At 49.2% G+C, this 18,714-nt stretch overlaps 2 protein-coding genes across 2 annotated transcripts; both read right to left on the minus strand.

Annotated features, from left to right (window-relative positions):
- Positions 1 to 412: 412 nt before the first annotated feature.
- On the minus strand, positions 413 to 5,988 carry LOC138730707 (complement decay-accelerating factor-like). Its single transcript, XM_069876165.1, has 10 exons — positions 5,567 to 5,988; positions 5,119 to 5,307; positions 4,451 to 4,642; positions 3,571 to 3,670; positions 2,609 to 2,691; positions 1,917 to 2,111; positions 1,555 to 1,602; positions 1,309 to 1,431; positions 1,013 to 1,201; positions 413 to 683 (listed from the first exon to the last, which is right to left on the minus strand). The coding sequence occupies exons 1-10, from the start codon at positions 5,700 to 5,702 to the stop codon at positions 592 to 594; spliced, it is 1,347 nt and encodes a 448-aa protein (XP_069732266.1). The 5' UTR covers positions 5,703 to 5,988; the 3' UTR covers positions 413 to 591.
- A 1,213-nt stretch (positions 5,989 to 7,201) lies between these two features.
- LOC138730681 (complement component receptor 1-like protein) lies at positions 7,202 to 17,238 on the minus strand. The gene is made up of 14 exons (XM_069876097.1): positions 17,041 to 17,238; positions 15,781 to 15,931; positions 15,041 to 15,232; positions 14,435 to 14,534; positions 13,812 to 13,897; positions 13,223 to 13,435; positions 12,333 to 12,515; positions 11,204 to 11,392; positions 10,552 to 10,749; positions 9,924 to 10,106; positions 8,994 to 9,182; positions 8,524 to 8,703; positions 8,193 to 8,368; positions 7,202 to 7,631 (listed from the first exon to the last, which is right to left on the minus strand). Exons 2-14 carry the CDS (start codon positions 15,866 to 15,868, stop codon positions 7,476 to 7,478), a joined length of 2,133 nt encoding a protein of 710 aa, XP_069732198.1. The 5' UTR covers positions 15,869 to 15,931; positions 17,041 to 17,238; the 3' UTR covers positions 7,202 to 7,475.
- Positions 17,239 to 18,714: the final 1,476 nt, after the last annotated feature.

The raw sequence follows: 18,714 nt of genomic DNA on the forward strand, positions 1-18,714 counted from the left end.
GGGAGTTAGCCAACTCTTGCATATGTCATTTTCAATCATTTTCTTGGAACATTAAAACACATCACAATTTAAAAAATACATTTTGTACATGTACATGAGACAGACCCGATCGAGCTTATTCCTTCTTTTGAAGCAAACCTTAAGAGTCCTAACAAGTATAGCAATGGGTATAAATTGGAGAGGGGCAGATTTAGATTAGACATGAGGAGGAATTTCTTCATGATGAGAGTGGGGAGGCCCTGGAACAGGTTTCCCAGAGCAGGGGTGGCTGCCCCATCCCTGGAGGGGTTCAAGGCCAGGCTGGATGGGGTTTGGAGCCCCTGATCTGGTGGGAGGTGGATTGGAACAGGATGGGCTTTGAGGTCCCTCCCAACCCAAACCATTCTATGATTCTATGGTTCTGTGACCCGAGAGACGTGACTCAGGGATGGGCAAGCTCAGCTGGACCTTGACACCAGAGAAATGCTTCTCATCTGGTTTTCAGTTGGGTCGCAAGCCCCTCCAGTGGGTGTTTTGTCTTTATTACTTACAATTACATGCTTGTGGCTCCCACCTAGACACCATTTCCAGCACAGCCGACGTTCACCTTCTTTATGGGTAAAATAATCCTTTGCAACGGATGGGGAATCGGTTGTAGCAGCACTTCTGCCACATCCAGCTTCTTCTGGCTGCCCAGGACCTTGCTGGGGTGGAACAAGTCGAGTGTTAGTGCATCGCCTCTTGCTCCCAGAACAAAGGCAGAAACCCCAGCATTCGCAAGACTTGGTGCTACAGAGTTATCTCTTGCTTTTCAGTATGAAAAAAAAGATTATATTTAATTTGTAATGAGGCAAGGGCAAGGAAGTGACTGGGAAATTAGAATAGATTTCCTAGGAAGCAAAGCGTTTTTAAGAGGAGGAGGCCAGTGCAGGCAAACCTGAGCTTTGAACCAGATGCCCAACCAGAGGAAAACATAAATTCTACAGAGAAAACTTATAGAAGAAAAGAACACGACAAAAAAATCCTCACTGACTTCCGCAAAATGATGCAATTTTAGCCTGTTTTATGTTTTCAAAGCAGCCACGTTGGGGGAGGATGCCAGAGATCCCCATGTACTTCGGAATACACACGGATCCTTGGCGGGTCCAGGGAAGGTAGTAGTTTTGGGTTTTGTACAGAGGTAGAACAAATCTGAATGCTGAGGTAGAACAGCTCCTTGACACTGGGGAGGAACATGGAAAAAAATGAAATTCCCGGTATAAGACTGGAAGCAACCAGGGAATCCCAGTGGTGAGTCCCTGGACTGCAGCAAATGAGCCTTGGGCTGACCTGGTCTCCTGGAGAAAGAAGAATGGGAGAAGGAGTTGGTATTTTGGAGTGACTTTTTATGAAAGCTGAGCTTCTCCCATGTGAGAGCCTTCTTAGCTGGCTGGATGCCATTTCCACGGGAACCTGAAAGAATGAAAATTGCACCGTGGAATTCATGGAATGGCTTTTTTTGTAGAAATGTGATAAAGCAGTGAATTAAGTTGGGAATTGTGGGTCTTGATTCAATGTAGAATTGTTTCAACTCACTTTTGGGAGGAGGACTCCTTTCTCCAAGTTTGATAGATGTTCTTTTCTCTAGGGTATAAAGAGACAGTATTGCTGGGAGTGCTGCGTCATCCTTGCATCCTCACTTCAGCAGCTCTGCATTCGTTCTCTTTAAACTGCAGTACGACTTACACCTGGCACGTGCTGTACTAAGCAACCACAGCATTTTAAGCTGGTACGTACTAAATACTGAACTCATCATCCCTGGAGGGGTTCAGGGCCAGGTTGGATGGAGCTTGGAGCCCCTGGTCCAGTGGGAGGTGTCCCTGCCCGTGGCAGGGGTGGGACTGGATGGGTTCTGAGGTCCCTTCCAACCCGAACTACTCTGTGAGTCTATGAATCACCTTTGCATTCAGGTGCAGCTCCGCTCCAGGCTCCGTTCGTTTTGTCCATACTCATACAACGGATGCTCCCACTGCCGATGAGTTGGAAGCCAGAGTTGCAGTTGTAAGTCACGGTTGAGTTATAAACAAATTTTTCCACACCTTCACCATCGTGCTTTCCATTGCTAATTCGAGGAGGTGAAGGGCAAGTAATTACTGCAGGGAAGAAAGTCAACACAGGTATTGCTAAAAGCTCCAGTAAGAATGAAAACGCAAAATGCTTCTCCAGTCCACTTAAGATTCTTGAAGACAATAAACTTTCTGGTCAATTAAAGGCAGGTGATGAGCACTGCCTCCTGCCCCAATTATCTGGTTTTTCCCCCAAAGCATCTCAGTTATCACATCTTTCTCTCTCAGCCCAAGGCTCACAATAAATACACAGGCAGCTTGCCGTGCCCTGGCTCATGCTTCCTCAAAATCTCATCCCATCACCTTCAACTTAACCTTAAGTCAAGAGAAAATGTGTTGATCCTGTGGGAACAAAACCGATGAAGTACAGTGTCAGCAGCAAACTGGGTATTTCCAGCTAGAGTGTTGGTGACAGATGTGCCACCTAAGTTCAGCAAAACCAGTGCACGAAGGCAGGTTTGGCTGGATATTTGTGTGCAAGATCAACTGGAGACAAGTCACAAGTGAAGTTGGGTTAATCTTACATTTGCATGTTGGAAGTTCACTCCATGCGACATCGTTTCCTTTCAGCTGACACTGGATGAAGTGGTTCCCATCTAACTTGTACCTGAGGAAGAAAAAAAATGTGTAATTATCCAGCAACTGAGAAGATCTTTTTTTCCACTGGTACGTAACACATCTTGTTGACAGCACCGACTTCTTCCCCAGTCTCTTAATTGCATCCTCCTGTCAAATAAATCCACTTGGACACAATTGATAGGGTCTGATTATATTTAGACAGTTAACATCCCTCCACCCTGGTGCATATTGCCAAAGAATAACTGCACCCCAGCAGGGTGGGACACGCTGTCATTTCCCCAAGTCTGTCCTGAGGCAACATCTGGAGGGGGAAAAGCTCCATTGCATTTGAAGCCAGCTGCAAAAACTGACAGAAAGAGCCAGATGGTGCCAGCTAAGCCCTGTGAGGGAGGGAGGAATCCCAGCTGGACTCCTAAGAGCTCAGGCCAGTGCATGTGTGCCCTGATTGAAAGCAGAGAGAAAGTGTGAGTCAGCTCGCTGACTGATGGAAAGTGTGTCTCAGTGCAGGCTTCTAGCTGAACATCACTGAATGTTTAAACATAAGCCTCTCCTCCTCCCTTTTTTTACTATATCTCAAATATTTTAAGTAACCTGTTTTGGAGTCTATCATTACAAACCGACGGTACAACCAGCTCTATAGGGACAGATACCCTGAGGTGGTAAAATTTCCTCTGGAAAACACTTGAAGGAAAAGGCAGCCATAAATTCAACCCCCTCTGGTGGTTCCTTATTCCTTCCCAGCCCAAAGCTGTAATTCAAGTGGGAAAAGCAGCCCCACGTGCTTCATGGAGCGATTTATTGTGAAAGCAGCGCAGCCTGTGTTCACAAATCCATTGCACTGGATGGAAGAGTGTATTCCAGCATCAGCCCCGGGGCGCAGGAGCTTGGGACGTTGCCCACCACTCACCCCTCTTCGCAGAACACGTTCACTCTTGCACCGAACAGCAAGTCTGTGAGAGCATCCATCCTGCCCCCGGGCAGCGCTCCGGGGTGGCCGCAGGATCGCCCTGAAGGAGAACGGAGCTGGAGTTAGTGGTAACACACTGATGGAGAAATAAAAGAGGCTAAAGGAGAGATATATCCAAAAGCACCAAAGCGCTTTACTTCACAGATATCACAGCCAAGCTCAGCAGGAGCTGGAATCAGCTGCAGGTGAAGGTGGGGATCCCCGTAAGGGGAACATTCGTACAGTCACAGAATGGTTTGGGTTGGAAGGGACCTCAAAACCCAGCCAGTCCCACCCCTGCCATGGGCAGGGACACCTCCCACTGGATCAGGGGCTCCAAGCCCCATCCAGCCTGGCCTGGAACCCCTCCAGGGATGGGGCAGCCACCCCTGCTCTGGGCAGCCTGTTCCAGGGCCTCCCCACCCTCACAGCAAAACATTTCTTCCTAAAATCTCATCCCAATCTCCCCTCTTTCAGCTGAAAACCATTCCCCCTCATCCTATCCCTGCCCTCCCTGATCAGGAGCCCCTCCCCAGCTTTCTCTTTAAGGACTGGAAGGCTGTTGGTGTGGCTGCAATACATTTTTCATAGCTGAGCCTATTAAGATGCAAATATCCCTGCAAACATTCTCCCCCACCCTCCTGCACCTCCCTTAAAGGGGGCTACAGGGAAGCCACCATTCAGTGATTCTACAATTGATGTCAAGGAATATCGACCTAGTTTTACGCTAAGCCTGTAGCTGTTGGGATGATAATGACCTGGCTGCACGTTAGCAGCTGGGAGCAGCTACCTGACCTGCTCCAGACTCCACAGCTGCTTTTCCACAGGCAGGGATACTCACTCCTGCACAGCTCAGCAGGTTCTGACCACGTCAAGTTCTCAAGGCAAGAGCTGGTGGGAGAACTTTCCGAGATGTTCTCATAGCCGGGACGGCAGACGTAGCTCACGTTGGTCCCAACGGGAAAGAAATCAGTCCTCTCGTCCTCCTTGGACAGGGCAGCGAACCACAGCCTTGTCGGGGCACCACAGCTCCCTGGCAATCAAGGAGAGCGAGCCTGAAAGAGCTGCCCGCAGGGAGGGATGCAAAATAAACCACAGCATCACCACAACACTCTTGCTGCAGGTAGAAAGCTCCTCGCACTCGTGGTGGGTCACGTCTGGTTTTCACACCGAGCTGCTACTCCACAGAACTCCCCCTGTGCGAAGGCGAAGCTGCGGTTACGGGCACAGGGCGAGCTGTTAGTGAGGAATCAGAATCCCCCTGGGTGTGCTGTGGCCATAGAATCACCAGGTTGGAAAAGACCCACCAGGTCATGGAGTCCAACCATTCCTATCAAACGCTCAAGCTGTGCAGCCTCCGGGAGTGACACAAGCGTGCGGATCTCAGCCACCCCAGTGCCCCTCGGACCCTGCACCCAGCGTCGCATCCGATGGGGAGTTTCACCTTCCCAGAGCAGCAAATTTTAAGCCAAGCAAGAGAGCTGTGTTTGAGAGAAAGGAGGTATTTACGGCCGCAGGGCTCGGGCAGCTTCGACCAGCGTGCGCCAGGCAGGCACTCGACCGTCTCCGACCGCCCGGGGATCTTGATGGCGCCGTCGATGCACATGTACATCACCCTGGATCCCACGGGGAAGCTGCCGGTGTGCTTGTCGCTGGCTGGTCTGGAGTAATTCATGCGAGGTGGGGGCCCACAGTTACCTGTCGTGTGAGAAGACCTCATGTCCCAGCCCCTTCTCCTGCCCCAGCGAGCATCCCAGAGATGAGGTTGGCCTTGCCCAAGCTTCCCCTCTGAGCAAAGGCGCTGCCCGCATCCCTGAGAGCATCTGTAAGAGCATCAAGCAACGGGTCCCCGGGCTTAGGGGTGGTGGCATCACCCACCCCCAGTCCCTGAGCAGCAAGGTGGGATCCAGGAGGGTCCTGCAGGTCCTCCCCATGCCTCCTGTGCCCCCATACTCACCGCGAGCCACAGGCGTCCCTTGGAGCACCAGCAGGGCCAGGAGCAGTGTAGGGTGACCAGCGCCCCGTGCCGCAGCAGCTGCCCAGCCCTGCAGGCTGCCTGGATGCTTTGCCCGTCCTGGTTTTCCAGGCTTCATTGCAGCAGCTTCTGTGCTTCTCTGTCAAGCACCGTTGGCTCCAAGGGGCTGATTCTGAAGCTGGGAGGAGATGCAGCACAGCAGACTCAGCCAAATGTCTGGATCAGTGGAAACCTTTCCAGAACACCAAGAGAGCTCAACCTTCCAGCAGGGACCGGGAGAGCAGCCATGGGTGGGAGACAACTGTCAGCCACCGGCTTGGGTAGCGCTTCCTCATCCTCCTGAACCCCATAAAGGAGAGAGGGATAAACCAACCCTTTTACTTGACCTCAGGCCAGCAGTGAGCACTGACCAAGCCTGTTTTACCAAACCCATATGCTACCCGAGTGGAAAAGGCCCCCACCCAGCCCCAAGCTGTATCCAGGCTAGGAAAATACCTACGTGGTTATTTGCTGGTAGGTAATGCAACACAGATTGCCCATAGGAAAAGCTTTTTACTTCTGGTTTGTTTGCTTGTTTTTTTCTTCCCGGTTCCCTGACATATTTGTAATTAAGAACGGGTGGGAGCAAAGGCATCTGCATAATGAGTAACACTGTGAACTATCCCAGCTGACATCAGTCAAGGCTACTCAAAACACACTCCAAGACACACATGGGATCTAACACCCAGCTCTTATTCATGCTTATGGATGTCCAACCTTGCTCAGGGAGATAAAGCGCTTTCCGTTTGCAGTCCTAGGTGAATGCAACCGAGAAGAGTGAAGCGTCACACCAGGAGTGTGCAGCCCCGCTCTCCTCGTGGCACAGGGAGAATTGGAGTGGGTCTGGGAGTGCTTCTTCTTGTATTTCTCCTCACCAGGATGTGGTGAAGCACAGGATGCCTTATCAAAGCATCTTTCTGTGCAGAGAAGAGATGCCATCTCTTCCCTGTGTGCTGAGCTTTAGGCTCTGGTGACATTTAAAGCGACTCTAGGATGCACTTGGCAATGACGTACCACTGCAGAGCACTTGGGACCAGGGTACCAACACGCACCAAAACTCTTCTCCTCTGCTACAAAACTATTAAAAACCAGACACAGCTGTCATTACAATCACAGCTTTATTATAATCTTGCAGTGAAGGACGGGTCCAATCACCAGACGCCTGCTCACAGAGTGCTTCCCCTTTACTGGCCATCGCAGAACTGTTCAGCTGCTTCTTTTGTTTTACCCTTCGATTTCCAACAACCGCTCTCGGTGCGCACAGAAGGATGCAGCGAGCAGCAGTGTCGCAGCCTCAGGTACATCTGTCCCACTTGAGAAGGAAAACTGGCATTTTTGTTTTGCTAGAAAACGGGCTTTGAAGTTTTCTTCACCTGCGCTGAAGGCGACAGCAACCAGGCAGTTAAGTGCTTGTCCACGACAATGAATGTGACATTCCCGAATAGAACAGCACTGGGCTATACTGGATTGCAGCTGAAGAGCTGTGGGACAGGTGTGGGTTGCTCTTACCATGCTCATACCTGTCTGAACGGTGTCTGCTTGGCTCTGACATCTTCTTCCCACTCCGTTCTTTTCTAACTGTGCACTTGTCAGCATAAGAAGCCTACCTAAATGCAAAGCTTTAGAAGGTATAAAATGATGTACAAACCTAACCTAGTGAGCTCTAACCTAGTGAGTCAGCCAGAAGTCAACACATTCTGACTCCCCATATGACCAAACGGGTCCCTTGATTGGTGATTTTTGTTCTGGCTACTTAAGTATTAGCATGAATTATAAAGTCATACACAAAATCCTGTCAACATGGTTATACAACGCACGGAGAGGGCTGTTCGTATGATACCAGTGATGACACTCAGCCGTATGCTGCACGTCTTTGCTCCATTTCCAGTTTCTGGATCTCCAGGTAGAGTTTCTTGACTTCCAGCAGAGTTATCAGTTCTTCCAGAGGAATTCCACACTGGAACATTTCCCTGTTTTGAAGAATCTTCTCACATGTATCACGTTTTTTCTTTAAAAGAACCAAAACAGAGAGTATGAGAGTGCAGCAAGGATCTGTGTGCTGAGCAGCTCTCTCCTGCTGCAAACCCTGCGTCACACCAGCCCTGTTGTAACAAAGCAATCACGTTCACAAAGTTGGACTAGACTGTTCTGGAGAAGAGAAGGCTCCAGGGAGACCTTAGAGCAGCCTCCCTGTACTGAAATGGCTCCAGGAAAGCTGGGGAGGGGCTCTTGATCTGGGAGGGCAGGGATAGGGTGAGGGGGAACAGTTTTCAGCTGAAAGAGGGGAGATTGAGATGAGATGAGATCTTAGGGAGAAATGTGTTCCTGTGAGGGTGGGGAGGCCCTGGCCCAGGTTGCCCAGATCAGGGGTGGCTGCCCCATCCCTGGAGGGGTCCAAGGCCAGGTTGGATGGGGCTTGGAGCCCCTGATCCAGTGGGAGGTGTCCCTGCCCATGGCAGGGGTGGGACTGGCTGGGCTTTGAGGTCCCTTCCAACCCAAACTGTTCCATGGCTCTGTGATTCTATTCCAAGCTATAAATTTGGCAACCCTGCGCTCGGGTGGTACTTACACAAGTGAGTGGTGGCACCCACGTGCCGTTAGCTGAGCAGGTACTCTCCGAAGTTAATGTTCTATGGATACCTTGTCTGCAGACGAAGGACAGAGTTTCATTCACCTCATACTTCAGTCTAGAGGTGTAAATCTGTAGGTTCTCATGTGCCAAGGTTTGGGGTCGGATACAGTAAACTGAAAGGAAAACACATGACAGAAAATGATGCGGTGGGAGGAGATGGAGGAGAAAATGCCCTCCAAATTCCACTTGTTGCCGGTGATTCAAAGGAGCAGCAAGCCCTGGGCTCTGCAAGCCACCTGCAGGGCATCTGCAAGGGTCTGGTACCCACCTGGCTGGCAGGTGGGCAGGGGAGGGTGCCAGGTGCCATCAGCCTGGCACCGGCTCTCAGCAGCGCCCTGCAGCTTGAAGCCTTCATCACAGGAGAACCGCACATCCACTCCATAGGAAAACATGAACTTTTGTGGAGTCATCCTTCCTCTCTCAACTGTGGGCTTGGGGCACCGAACCACTGCAGGAAGAGAGAAAAGATGGGAGCGGTGGGTGCCCAGGAATGACAGGGAACCAGGTCAAGCGGGGCAGAGCCACTCCTCCTGATGGTCTGTAGCAGTTGCAAGAATCAACCCTCAGCTGCTACCGAACAGCTCGTGGTGCCCAGACCTTTACCCAGGAGCTGCAGTCATTAAGCCACTCTGGATTTGGAGCTCCTGGACCACAGCAGGTAACAAGGCTGGGGATTAGCTCCAGCACTGCACCCAGCTCCCCACTTCAATCTGATCCCGTACAGGAGAAACAACTCACCCCTGCACTCCGGGGCAGGTCCGCTCCACGCCAGGTTGTCCCCATCGTCAGAGGTGCAGTGGATGGAGGCGTCTCCGATGAGGGACAGTCCCTCGGCACAGCTGTATGTCACCTTCGTGCCGTAGGGGAACTGCTCCCTTCCCAAGCCAGAGTGCTGCCCGTTGGGGATTTGTGGAGGGGGGGCGCAGACTGTGGAATGAAGGGAATTGATACGAAAAGAAATACACAATTTCCATGCTCAGGTGAGAATCAAAAGCACTTCTGGGACATGAATACAGGCGTTAACTTTAGGTTTGCAGTGTGGCAAATTCACATGAAGTTGGTGCCTGGCTTCTTGTCTCTTACACCAGCTTGAGCTCCCATTTCTCACTCAGCTCCTACATGTGTCACGTCTCCAGGGAGAGGACACCTGAACAACTGCAGCCCTTGAACCAGTGATCATTGTCCTGTCCCCAAGGTGCAGAGGCTGAAGACAGGTCACCTTGAGGAGGGCAACGAGGCTGGTGAAGGGTCTGGAGCACAAGTCTTAGGAGGAGCGGCTGAGGGAACTGCAGCTGGTTAGCCTGGAGAAGAGGAGGCTGAGGAGAGACCTCATTGCTCTCTACAACAACCTAAAAGGAGGTTGTGGAGAGGTGGGTCCTGGTCTCTTCTCCCAAGTCACACGTGACAGGACGAGAGGAAATGACCTCAAGTTGCACCAGGGGAGGTTTAGACTGGATATTAGTAAAAACTTCTTTACTCCAAGAGAGGTGAAGTGGGGGAGTCTCCATCCCTGGTGGAGTTCAAAAAGCATGTGGCCATGGCACTTCAGGACATGGTTTAGTAGGCATGTTGTTATTGTGTTGATGATTGGACTTGATGATCTTAGAGGTCTTTTCCTACCTTAACAATTCTATGTATACCAAGATTTCTTCTCAGTGTTACACATACCTTTATCACAAAATGGTAACGCGGGAGCCCAGCTTGCATTAGCCCGACACTCGGTTGAGTCCGGGCCTCTGAGGACATAGCCTGAATCACACATCAGCCTCAGTCGGGTCCCAACTGTGTAGTCATTTTTGCTTGTATAAATCTCTCTTCCATGAGCAATATCTGGCTTTGGGCAACGAGGTTCTGGAAACAACAGAAAATAAATTTTTCACAGAAAGGATCATTGAGCACTGGAACAGGCTACCCAGGGAGGTGGTTGAGTCACCTTCCCTGGAGGGGTTTAAGGGGTGGGTCACGAGGTGCTGAGGGGCATGGTTTAGTGTTTGATAGGAATGGTTGGACTCGATGATCCGGTGGGTCTCTGCCAACCTGGTTATTCTATGATTCTATGTTTTCAGAATGAACTCCAGTGAAGGTACTTTCTATGGAGAAGACAGTTAACAAGAACATCTGAGCCCTGGAAAAAAGCTTACTATCACCCAGACACAGGTCTCAACATTTCCTTAGTAACTCCAAAGGGGTTTCTGCTTCTACAATCAGGCTGAACTACGCTGTATGGAGTGACCCAAACCTCTACAGACAAAATAAGTAGTCACCAAATCAACACAGTGTGCCACCTCTTGCCTACCTGGAACGCACTCTGGTACCGCCGGCTCCCATCTACCATCACTCGTGCACCGAAGCACGACGTTACCGCTGCGACCTTTGAAAGTGTAGCCGTCATTGCACGTAATTTCCAGTCTGTCTCCATACCTGTAAGCATCTCTCATGTCCCATAAATCTGCGGGCCTTCCATTCGTGAGGTCTGGATCTGGGCAACGAATTCCTGAGAAATGTGAAACATTAGCAAGCATGAGACCATCCCAAAGTCACCTGGATACTAGCAGATTCGTTACAGACAGAAGGATGAAGGCTAAAGACACATCACAACACTAAATCTGCTGCAGAACTGTCCCCAGGAGCTCCTGGGTCTTTGCAAGGGACTCTGCAATTGCAGCCTCCCCTTGGGTGGAGCACAGGACCCTGAACACCACAGTGATTTTTTTTCCAGTTCAAGGACTAGAAAGCACAGCTAGTAAATATAACAGAATATCCTGTGGCTGGGGAACAAACCAAAGCTATTCAAGAGTCCCAGCAAAGATCAAGCTGAGGATTGGAGCATCCCCACTCTCTCCCTGACCCTGCGATCTCCGTGAGAGCAAACCACATGCGGTTTCTTTGCTCGGTGGTATTTTTGCCATGCCACAAAAGTTAAATGAGCCAATGGAACGTACACTTACTTTCACAAGGATCTGGAGTTTCACTCCACGTAAAATCCGGCAAACACTTAATGTGCCGCGTGGTTTCTCCCGGGCTGAACTGGTAGCCCTCCCTGCACTCGTAGGTGATGATAGTCTCCACAGGAAACAAATTGCCAGCAAGTTTTGCTTTAACAGCATTCCACACATCTGGAGGGTCATCACAGCTGCCTAGGTATGAAACACCAGTTTAAGGACATGGCCAGTGATAAATCATAATGGTTTGCAACACAAGTGAGAAAAGATGGGGAGAATCATTGGCTCATATTGTTCTTTCTCAGATGCACTTAACCGAGTTTAGTACTGCTAGGATTGACTGCGAGGGAGACAAATAACATCTGAATAATTTTGAAACGTGTAGCAATTTTCACTGTTATAACGTGCAAAGAAGGGCAGTGAAGCTGGGAAGGGTGTGGAGCACAAGCCTCACGAGGAGCCTGGAGAAGAGGAGGTTGAGGGGAGACTCCATCGCTCTCTGCAGCTCCGGGAGAGGAGGTTGTGATGAGGTGGGTACTGGGCTCTTTTCCCAACTGACAAGGGATAGGATGAGAGGAAATGAGTTGGTTGAGCCAGGAGAGGTTTAGATTGGATATTAAGAAAAATTTCTTGGTGCAAAAGGTTGTCAAGCATTGGCAGAGGCTGCCCAGGGCAGTGTTGGAGTCATCATCCCTGGAAGGATTTAAAAGCCGTGTAGATGTGGCGCTTAGGGACGTGTAGCAGAGTTGGTGGTGCTGGGTTAAGGGTTGGACTCAATGATCTTAAAGGTCTTTTGCAACCTAAACGATTCTGTGACTCTCTGATTATATGATCTGAGGATCTACCAACAAACTTTAGAACTATTAAGTATAGAAAGGTTAATTTAGTCCCTTTGAAGTCCACTGAGAAACAGTTCCCATCTTGAACGGGACAAAGCTTTAGTCTCTATAGCCCCAAGCGGTAAAAATTCCTGAAGTCACCTTAGTGCTACAGAGAGATTAGCCAAAAAAAAATCCCCAAAATCAAATCTTGGAGCCACCACTTTCAGGACCTAATGCTTTCTTAGACAGGTGGGAACTTCACCAAAGCAAAGCTGCTGGACCAGATGGAGCCGTGCTCAACGCCCTGTACTTACTGCGCTGGCAGAGCGGCAGTGGAGGGTCCCAGAGGCTGTTTTCTTTGCACGTGGACGTTCCGCTGCCGTTCAAGGAGTAGCGGAAGTTGCAGTCGAACAGGACGGTGTCTCTGTAGGTGTAATCAGCCTGGTACCCGCTCAGCAGATTCCCGTTCTCCACAGCTGGATGCTCACAGCTCACCACTGCCTCAGGGAAACGGCACCGGTCAGGAAATTAGAGGTTATGCTCAAGAGGGGAGATTAGAGCATTAAAAACATTCTCAGAGCAAAAGATGCGTTCACCAAAACCATCAAAAATTGGCATGACAAGGTAGCAGGCTGACATGACATCTTTTAACTCCTTACTCCATATTTTTTATTAAAGCAAAGCATAAAAAGAAAATAGGAAAGGCAGCAGGTTTCTGAAGTCTTTGCAGACCTTGTGTGTTACACGGGCTGGCTGGCAAGATGCATCGTCTTGTCTGCAAACACTAAACAAAATCCAATTCCTATGTCCCTGCTGACTTGGTGACCGTGAGCAGCCACAGTCCCTGTGATCATAGAATCATTGAATGGTTTGGGTTGGAAGGGACCTCAAAGATCATCCAGTTCCAAGCCCACTGGATCAGGGGCTCCAAGCCCCATCCAACCTGGCCTTGAACCCCTCCAGGGATGGGGCAGCCACCGCTTTCCCTGGGTAACCTGTTCCAGCCCCTCACCATCTCATAGTGAAGAAATTCTTCCTTATGTCTGATGGGAGACCCTAAATCCCGGTACTCCTACCAAACACGGAGCATCTCATCAGCAAGAGGCGATAGCACCAACATAAAGGAGAGAGAGACGGCTCCAAGGAAGAAAACAGCTCTAAGCAGACCTGGCAGCATCTCAGCGTGTGCAGGGGAGCAGCTCACCTTTGCACTCTGGGGCTGGCTTGCTCCAGACACCGTTTACGTTATCTGTGGTTGTACAGAAAATAGAGGCATCTCCCACCAGCGAGAAAGGTCTCTCTCCCCTTCTGACAGTGTGGCACCTGTAAGTGACAGACGCTCCATACTCAAACTCGTCCTGCCCAGCTCCAGTGTGGTCTCCGTTAGCTATTTCTGGAGGGGGTAAGCACGGTATCGCTGGGGAGGGAAAAACAAGAAAGAAAGAATTTAATTTGCCTTGAATCAAAAGTCTGGCAAGTAAAAACATTGAAACACAAGTGTCGGAAAGGTCAGAAATTAAGGGTGGATCTCAACAAGTTGCACATCAGACACCAGAGTCCGGACCCGGGCACCGAGTGAGTTTGGGATATACCAGCCTTACAGCTTCCTTACATCCAGACAGTGAATATATTTCTCTACAGGATGATATGGGAATTAAAACACAAAGAAAAAATGTCTTTCCAGACTCCACCAGGCACTGAGCTGCTGAAATCCTCAGCAGAACAACACGACAGCTTCTTTATCCACCCCCAGGAACATTTCAGCAGTGAGTCAGTCAAGGAACACTACTTACCCTCACACATGGGAATGTCTCGATCCCATGTAACAACCCCATTTTTAAGGACACAGTGAATTTCAGAATTTCCAACAAGTCTGTACCTGTGTCAAAAAAGGGAGAGGGAAATACTTGACAAACTCAGTTTTGATGTGTTACCTGTAATGTCACCATCAAGATGGGTTTGATTTCCTGATTGTAATTACTGCATTTTCCCATCAATATCATTTTTTTTAAAATGACACACTGACTTTTGATAAAATTATTTCTCAAATTAAAAAAAAGCAAAAATCACCATTTCTAAGGAAAAATATCTACTACATCAGCCAGCTGTACCTATCACTACAGCTCCAAGTCCAGGATTTGTATCTTTTCTTCAAAATGATGCTGAAACACTGGAAATGGTTTAGAAAGGGCTGGGAGAGTGAACTTGAGTTTGGGAAGAACTGCCTCAAAGTACAGGATTAAGAAAACTCAGTTTTAAAGGTCTCAAAAGAAAGCTTAGAAGATATTTCAGTCAGGGTGTGCATTAGCCTACCCTGGTAAGGCTTCTGACAGCACAGGCTTTAATCTAGAGGGAAAAGACTGCCAGAAAATCAGTGAGGAAGAGAGGACCCATGCCCTGAGTCTTCCTGGCTTACCCAGTGTTGCAGGTGAAGTTTGCTGATGAACCAAAAAAGAACTTTTCTGGTAGGACCAGTCTGCCGTGGTCTGGCTCTCCAGGGTAGGGGCACAACTTTGCTGGGGGACAACAGGACTGGAGTTAGTTCTTATTGCAGTTTCTCGAAGAACTTGGAAAATGCAGCAGGAAAGCAAAAGATTCCTCCAATACTGAGCAAAGGGATGGATCAGAGACCTCTAGATTGTCCCTTCAACTGTAAAATATTGCATGATTCATGACACTGTTAAGACTTGTGGCCAGCCTCGGTGGTCTGAGTGGGGTTTTGCAGCAACCCCAGCAAGCACAAAAGTGTTTCTTCACTGCTAAAGCATTCTCCTACTGCAAGTTTGAAACGCTACAGGGTACAAAACACCCGAGCGGAACATCCTTTTGAGTCAGAAATCAAACACTGGCAGTATCAAAGCACATTTTAGCTTTTGCCATCATTGCCAGCACTTAGGGGACTACAACCGATGCTTCATGTCAGGTGGCTCATCTCCCATCATCCCAAGAGGCCAGTTTGGATACTGCTCCAACAAAATGAGCAGTATAGAAAACAAAATCAAAGGACCCAAAACATACTCACGTATACATATCTCCGTTATTCCATGCCACTGAGTGTTCTCCCCACAAACAAGGGTGTTTCGGGTCTTAGCATTTCTTATATAACCTGGACGACAGACGTATTCCACCACTGAATTATTGGGAAATGTGGTAATGCCTTTGTATTTCTCTTTGAGTTCTGCAGATGGGAGATGCGGTGGAGCATCGCAGTCACCTACCAACAGAAAATCTATCAGAAAGATGCTGGGAGGAAAATCAGTGGGAGTTCAGGCCTGATTTATTGCGAAGGTGCAGGGAAGGATGCTTCGGTGCCCTTTAAGCTCCTTAGAGCTAGGTACAAAGAGGAGAAGCACAGTGTGTGACCATGGATTGGCTTGTCCCTGCCCTCACTGATCCAGAGCCCCTCCCCAGCTTTCCCAGAGCCCCTCCCCAGCTTTCCCAGAGCCCCTCCCCAGCTTTCCCAGAGCCCCTTTCAGCACTGGAAGCTGCTCTAAAGTCTCTCTGTAGACTTCTCTTCTTCAGGATGAACACAAACTCTCTCAGCCTGCCCTCACAGGTGAGGTGGATCATCGCACCTTTTTCAGCAGGAATAATTTCACATGGTTTTACACAGGAAAAGAAAGCCAAGGAAGGCAGCTTCTGATCACAAAGATTTACAATGCAAAGGCAACTAGTGAAAGGGAAAATCCAAGTCTTGTGAACCCCAGGAGATGATTTTCCTTTGAGGCATCTTGGTTTATCCTGTTGGACTCATTCACTTACTCTGAACAGCCACAACAAGAGCAGCGAGAAGGAATAACCCAAGGGCAGCGGTGCGATCCCTCTGCCTCCCCAGCTCCCACGCTGGCATCGTTCTTGATTCCTGCCTGGAGATCCCACAGAAGTCACCACATTCTTTTTCTAGGGCAAATATCTGTGAAAACAGAAAGGGGAGGGATTTACACTCTGGACAACCGTAGCTCATGCAGATAGATCTCATTCCTGCAGCCCTAAGCAGTTCCTCCAGTCGTGGCTGGGGACCAGGAGCCACAAGAGCTATTGCAATACTTTGTGAGAGAGCGGAGCGGCTCCTCTGTTGGCTCCCCTCCCACCAACGGGACCAGGACCCAGCACAGAGGAGCTGGGCTGCTGAGGCAGAGCTGGATTTGGAGGGTTGGCTCCAGCACACCAGACCTAGAGACACAAAAATACAACATAAACAGCACAACAGCTTGTAGGTGCTAAGCAATCCCCGTAGGCTTTGTTCTACTAGCATAATTTTTTTGCATCTTTGAGAAGAGCTTTCAATTAAAACGCAAAAAAAATGAAATTCAGATATAAGAAAGATGAACAGCTCCACTTGGACTATAACATAAATGCTTTGTAGCTTGTCAGACTTGGCTTGAGAACACTTTATCACCAACATAGCGTTCTTTCCAGCCACATTAATACCTGTAGGGCCATCAGTTTATCTCTGCCTTCTGGATAAAGTCCTGCAAAACTTATAGGTGAAATATTTTGGTTTAGTAGTAAGTCTCTTGGAAACAAATTCATGGCCAGGTGAAATCCTGCTGGAGTCGATACAAACCCCTAACAACAAATTACATGCAGAGACAGAGTTATCTCACCAAAAAGATGCATCAGCTTTGTGCAGTGATATTTGCTGGAGCAGAGCGTGCAAGTCATCCAGGAGACCGAATCGTTTTGCCAAATGGAATTTAAGTGCAAATTTGGACTAACCAAGCACCTGTTGTGATCAGCAGGTTCTCTCTGACCTCGTTATCCAGGATCATCATTTAGGAGCCTCAGCCCTCCCAGCACTACAAGTGCCCAGCTTCCTCCTGGAAACAAGAGTCTGCTCTGATGCATTCTGCCCCAAACCTAAAACTTGTGGTTTTCCTTTAATCCTTATTCCAACTCTGGGTTTAATTCAGTTTCATTTACTAATCCTCACCTGCTAGAGTTGCTAGATTTGCAAGAAAGCTTCAATCCAGCTCCCAAGAGCAACATCGCCTACGGCTCTATGGCTCAAAGTTGTCTTACCTGGAGGTCTGGCAGCAGGAGACGCAGAGAACCAGCATGTTCTGCTCGTGCAAGACAAAGTGATGACTGCCCTCGTCCAGTCCCCCCGGCACTGAAGGAGGAGTTAACGATACGCCTACATGCTCCGATACGGCTCCATGCAGAAAAGTATGAATTCCACTGAATCCAGAGTCGTGCCAGTTGACCCCGAAATCATTAACTCCTCCCCTGAGCAAGAAGGAAGTGGTTAATTCAACACACAAAGCGAAACACTAGAAAAACTGAATGCAACCCAAGCAGATGTTGAAATTGTTTGTATTCTAAGTGGAGCTGCCAATTCTTTGTTGAAATAAGCCTTGCCGAGGGGGATGCTGCTCATCCCACCCCACAGCAACTGCACCCAGCGAGTGATGATCCCCAGTGCTTCACCCTAGGTCATGCCAACCAAGAGCTCATCTCTTTGGACCTCAAAAGCCCACAGCCAGCATTCAAAATATGGTTTCTTCAACCAGCTGCACTCAATCCCATTAAAACAACAACAACAACAACAACAGGAGCTCAGCAGCACTTGAGGTCCCAGGGAGCATCACCCATGATGGGAAACCCAGCTGCCTTTCATCTCCTGGAGAGCTGTTCCCGAACCCAGCCAACGGTTTAGGGGGCATTTCCCAGTAACTGGAGTTTTGGCAGAGGTTGTAACCACTTGCTCCTCCTGTGCTCTGGCTGCACAGTTTCATCCAGGCTTGAATAGTCATCATGAACCCAGCAATGGCCATTTTACCCCGGATTGTCCTTTTTACAGGTATTGCCAAATCTGAGAGGGTTTGCCAGAAAAATCCACCACTTGGCTCCAGCGAGGGGGATATTTTACCTTTCTGAAACTCACCTGAGTGTGTGCCCAAGTGCAATAAAGCTGCTTTAGTTCTTAATCTGCAGAACGTGGCACGAGGCTGCCTGCCCTCACCCCACAAGCAGGGACTTGCTCACAACAGCCCCCTCATCCCTCCTGAGAACACACTGACCTCCGTGGAATATTTACAAGAATCCAGTTAATCTCAAACACAAACACAGGCTTCCTAGATTTGGGGTTTTTTTTCTAAAGGATCCAGAACAAGCTGATTTGTGTGCTGAAATATCAGCAGCTTCTCCACACGCACCAAGGAGGGTGTTTAGCACTTGTGCTTGTGGCCCTGAGCACCAGCCAGGGTGCAGCCCCACCAAAAGCCACCTCCTACCACAACAGTTGCTAAAGACACCTAAGATCTCCTCAACCTACAGCTGGCCTTGAGCACCTCCACCTTGGGGCAGCCACCACTGCTCTGGGCAACCTGGGCCAGGGCCTCCCCACCCTCACAGCAAAATGTTTCTCCCTAAGATCTCATCTCAATCGCTCCTCTTTCAGCTAAAACCCATTCCCCCTTGTTCTATCCCTGCAGTCCCTAATCAAGAGCCCCTTCTCCAGCTTTCCAGGAGCCCCTTTCAGCACTGGAAGCTGCTCTAAGGTCTCCCCAGAGCCTTCTCTTCTCCAGGCTGAACAACCCCAACTCTCCCAGCCTGGCCTCGTTGGGGAGGTGCTCCAGCCCTCCAAATACTTTCCACAGATTCTCTGAAGTCACCATTAACTCACAAAACGTGCACCCAATAGATCATTGCAGCAAGCAGTAATGGAAAACAATAGAGGAAACTAGACTGATA

This window comes from Phaenicophaeus curvirostris, chromosome 24 (genome assembly GCF_032191515.1).
Source record: "Phaenicophaeus curvirostris isolate KB17595 chromosome 24, BPBGC_Pcur_1.0, whole genome shotgun sequence".
NCBI lineage: Eukaryota > Metazoa > Chordata > Aves > Cuculiformes > Cuculidae > Phaenicophaeus > Phaenicophaeus curvirostris.